At 39.7% G+C, this 4,942-nt stretch overlaps 1 protein-coding gene across 1 annotated transcript; it reads right to left on the bottom strand.

Moving 5' to 3' along the window:
- Positions 1 to 2,334: 2,334 nt before the first annotated feature.
- MRGBP (MRG/MORF4L binding protein) lies at positions 2,335 to 4,649 on the bottom strand (the record flags this gene model as incomplete). Its single annotated transcript, XM_010077509.1, has 4 exons — positions 2,335 to 2,525; positions 3,586 to 3,660; positions 3,936 to 4,017; positions 4,516 to 4,649. Coding segments are annotated over 4 exons (482 nt in total), but the record flags the coding sequence as incomplete, so codon positions are not given.
- Between the last annotated feature and the right edge of the window lie 293 nt (positions 4,650 to 4,942).

Genomic DNA, 4,942 nt, shown 5'->3' with positions numbered 1-4,942 from the left:
GCGGTCCCTGCGCCCGCCCGCTCCCCCTGCGCTTCACGCCGCCGCGGTTATCCCCGCCGCTCCTCCGGAGATGGAAAAAAAAGGAAGAAACGGTAATTCTGCGCTTTTCCATCCAGGGCAGGAGGAAGGGGTCCTGAGCAGGTTCTGTCCCCCTCCAAGCTGCACAAATTGGGCGCTGCTACGGACAATATACTGGAGCAAGGCGGGAGCTTTCCTCTTCCCTCGGAGTTCTCCAAGACTCGAGGGTTTCATTGCTTCCCACGGTAAAAACATACCCCTGCCCTGGAACGAGCTGATATTCCTCTTACAGGAAAGGAAATGCAACAATATTCCCAAGAAGCCAGGACCGGTGAAAGGGAAAGGAGGAAAAGCTTGGGCCATTCATGGCATTTACAATTTCCAAATCTCTCAACTTTGCAATCAAGAAATTCCTAAAAAAATCTGTATTGACCCTGAAATCCCAAGTGGACTCTCCCTGCTTCAAGGATGGTGTTGAGAGATTGCACCAGCACAACACTGGCACATTTCTACTTTAAGCTATAAAGCCCCATCTCATTGCTATAGCAAAAAAATAGTGAATGGAATGCCCTGGATGAAGAGGATTTACCCCCAAGGCCGTGAGACTGGAAAGTTAGGGAATTTGTTTGTCCCCTGCTAGCTCAGACCCTAAACCTGAGAGCTTGCAGGATGCTGTGAAAGTGGACAGAGTGGCCATCCCAGCAGAGTTCGGACCGTCTAGAGCTCACCAGTGCGTATGAGAGGGTAAAAAGCTGCATTTCCAAAAAGCTGCAAAAACTCTTCATCTTCTCAGCTCAGTACTTTACAGCTGCGTTATGCTAGTTAGAGCAGAGAAAATCCTCTGGTTTGGAAGGCTGCAGCAACCTGTCCATGGACTTCCAGGATTTCTTATCAAACAACTTACAGAAACAACAGGGTAGTAGTTCATAAGATCCAGACGAAGTTAGTAAGGAAAAAAAAACCAAAACCAAACAGGAAAGCACTTTGGACCAATCTCACTAAAGATACAAGATACCTAAATAACTTTTAAAATAAGTTGGGCCACATTTTAATCAAGTTACACAACAACTACCATTTAGTAAAATAAAAACAAGTCCAATTTATTCTTGGTATAAAACAAGGGAAGCAAATAAGGCAGACAAGAACTTGGCCACTCAAGAGCAAAAATAAAAACTAGTGGATTCCTAATTCCTCACCCTGAAGGCAATACCGATAGATGAAGAAGTAATTTTTTTTTTTTTTAACTGATAGCTAATATGGTGAAACAAATTCAGGAACATTTCAGCCTATTTCATTCGCCATTTAACGTGTTTGTTGATTGTGGTCCATCTTTTCACAACACAAAAATAGTAACTTCTATCAAATCTCAATATTCTAGCATATAAAAGATAATCATAACAATGTCAGTAAGATGCTTAAGTTGCAGAACAAAATTAACATTTTGGAATAGCAATTCCATCGACATCTACTAAAACTGCTTTAAAAAATAAATAACCAAGTACAAACCCCACTGTTACATACTCCTACAGTACAAATGGATGAAGCAACATCTCCAGGTTCATGCCCAGCTCATCTGACCCCTTACAAATCCCTGTGACATCAGGATATTTTATTTAGGATACTTAGTAATTATTATTCTAGGGGCATTACCATTTTCACATCTCTTATGGTATATAAACTTATAAAGACTGAAAAATATTATGTCACTAAGGGTGTAAGAGTAAAGGTTCCTCTAGCAAACAGTGAAAGAATACTTCCACCCAGTAGTTACCTCTACTTAGAAGAATTTTACTCAACCAACGAATTCAGACATTTTACACAAATGCTACGTTTGCAGTAAGTGAAATGGCCAAACAACATGACCCACGGAGGGTCTGTAATATTCAAACACAGCAACAAATAAAAGGCAGAAAAAACCAACCCCAAATTTATAGAAGTAACCTAGGCTTTTCATGAACTGAGGCTCCGTGTTTCACTGAGTGCTTGTTTCCTGAACAATGCTGGCACGGAGTGTGTTACTTGTTTGAAATGCGACCACCAGAATTGTTACACACACATAAACTCTCATCACTGCCAGCTTTCTCCCCCAAGCCCTGAGAAGGCAGCCATCGCTCAGCTACTTGTGCTGCCTAGAAAACACATCAGGAAAGCCAAAGTCTTGCATGTGTATACAGCCGATGTGCACATTCTTCAAACACCTGGCTCAGATCTCTTTTCCTTTCTCAAAAAGTTTATGTAGCGACAATCCTGCTACTTGTTTTTAGTGTCCCCTCCTTGTGTTCCAGAGTTTATCACTTCTGTCTGTCACAGCTTGCTTTATGTCCTGCGTCGTTTTGCAGCACTGGGACTGGAAGGATTACTGTTTGCGCTTAAGACCTTTTCAGTGACTCTGTTGCGCTTCCTCTTATCAGATCCTTCTTTGGACCCAGAATCTGATGAAGTTTTCTCTTTCTCTTTGCTGCTTGGCTTTTCAGTTGTTTTTCCTAAACTTCCAGAGGGTGCAAAAACTGAAACAGGATCAAAGTAATGATTCCAGATCAGAATGATACACATAGGCAAACAAGAAGTGATATCAAATTTCTTTATATTACACAAAACTTTTCAAACCAATCAATTCTCATCATTTTTAATGACCATTTAAGTATTACTTTCAGTTTTAAAGGAAAAATCTTCTGTAAGAAAGGCACGTTTTGCTTTTATTATTTGCTTTAAAGACAGGCATGTATTTTGACAGGCTAAAAGTAAAATTCATTAAATGGAACTAAACAGCACTTATAATTAAAATACTTCATAGGAACACTTACAGAACAAAGGACCAATCTATTAAATTTATAATCAGCAAGGGTCATACATTTGGCATTATAGAGTTTAAAACAGAACACCCAAAATGTGCAATTTAATATATTTTAAAAATACATTTTTAAATCTTTTATTACACTCAATCTTAAAACACCACTTCTGTGATATAAATACTATGAAATTATATAGTTAACAGTTGGCTTGGTCTGTCAAGGTAAATAGCAGAATCCCTACTGTTCACATTTGACTTTGTTCTACGCAAAGTGTTACGAAAATAAGCCTTATATTTAAAAGAAGCAAGAGAATACAAATAACATAAAAAGAGACTCTGCCCGCCTTCCTATGTAAGCATACAATCTCACAATCTTTTTTGATTTATAAGCCCTATTTTTCCCCAGGACTCCAAAGATCCTAACACAGAGTATTAAGGTTCACTAAACCTGGACTCAGCTTTCTTTCAGAGATCCTTAGATTACTTCAGACTCCCAGGGTTTTGACAAGTACATATTAAAACCAAAAAACTCCAAAGCTATACAACTTTGTACATACGTATTAGGAGCAAAGGAGAAACCTTTCAAAGTATCAGATATTGGCAACTGCTTACTCTGTGCATTCTTAAATTATTCTTGTTCTTGGCATGAGCATATGCTAAGTCTGATCACAAATCACAACGTACACCAGATTTGGGATTTACATTTTAACATTAATTTCTCAGAGTTACAGTTGTTTTTTAATCTCTTATTACACAGTAGAGAGTTACAAATTTACCTTCTTCTGGACCTGCATGTGTTTCCATCTCTTCTTTTATTTCCTCTTTCACTTCTTCTTCTATCATTACTTTTCCTACGGAAAGGATTGTTAGGCACTGGTTAGATGATTTTAAAGAACCATATGTATTTTTTTCTGGATTAGCAGCCTTCAGTCAGCTGACTAAAAATTCATGAGAAAAACTTGTATCCGTTTAACCCATTCTTTTCCCGATACATCTAACACACCAGTCTGAAAGAATGGCCTTGGACTGGCATGTTATGTACTTTTTGGGGAGGAGTTTTGTTAAACTACCCATTCTGAGATGAGATTAGAGCAACCAAGAAAAAGAGACTCCTATCACATCTTACCTTCTCTCACTTCTTGAATCATTTCATCAGGAAGAGCAAAATTCTTCTCTATATTAGGGAATGGAAGAATCTCAGATTCGTGCTTAGAAAGAAAAGAAAGATCTCTATGAATGACTTTGGTAAAATCCTTAATTTGGATTTAGAAGTGCAATCTCAAATTCTAGGCTCTGATGTGAAACTGATTACTAAGGTCAAGATATCTGATATCATGACTCATGATCATTTGAGATGATTTCTGGAACCCAAGCATAGCAAATTCTTATGTAAACACACTATAACCTCCTTATTTGAAACTCAGGCTAAGTATCTATGTAAACATTTGCTGGATCTGCATTTAAGCAAGTTTAATAAACAAAATTAGAACACAATATGGAAAAAAACCCAACAAAACATAACCCACTCCACGTTTTATTGTCTCCCACCTAACATACTTTTATACAGGGAAAACCCCATCAACCCACTGGGACATCACGTAATTCTTAGTAACATGAACGGTTTGTCAGGCCCAGTGATTCTGGCCCATCAGAACTCCTGAACTATAAGAAATAAGAACGTGGCTGCACCAACCCTTTATACTCACCAGAGCCTGCATATCATACATGGTGCTCAGATGGTCCCAAATCACCTTGGAAGAAATCTGCCGTCCGATATTCTGGCTGAATTTATCCCGGATACAAATCATGTGGAAATGGCGATTCACACCTAGGGGAAGAACTCAGTGAAATTAACACTATTGCCAGCTTTATTTACACCACACAATTAAAAAAACCCCACCCTGTCCTTACAGGGAAATCATCCAGGATGGGAGAGACCCCCGCAGCCTGGGCAGCCCCCGGCCGGTGTTTCACCCCACAGCATTCTGCGGAGGGGCCGAGGCTGCCCCACTGGGGAACGCTGGCATGTGGCCACAGCCAGAGCTTTTAGAGACGCTGCGTGAAAAACAACCGAAGGAAAACATAAGGCAGCACCTCAAGAGACCGAGGGCAGCGGGGGGTGAGGCGGGTTGG

Source organism: Pterocles gutturalis, unplaced genomic scaffold (genome assembly GCF_000699245.1).
Source record: "Pterocles gutturalis isolate BGI_N339 unplaced genomic scaffold, ASM69924v1 Scaffold51663, whole genome shotgun sequence".
Lineage (NCBI taxonomy): Eukaryota > Metazoa > Chordata > Aves > Pterocliformes > Pteroclidae > Pterocles > Pterocles gutturalis.
The sequence above is the reverse complement of the archived record's forward strand: the minus strand, read 5'-3'. Positions and strand labels throughout refer to the sequence as shown.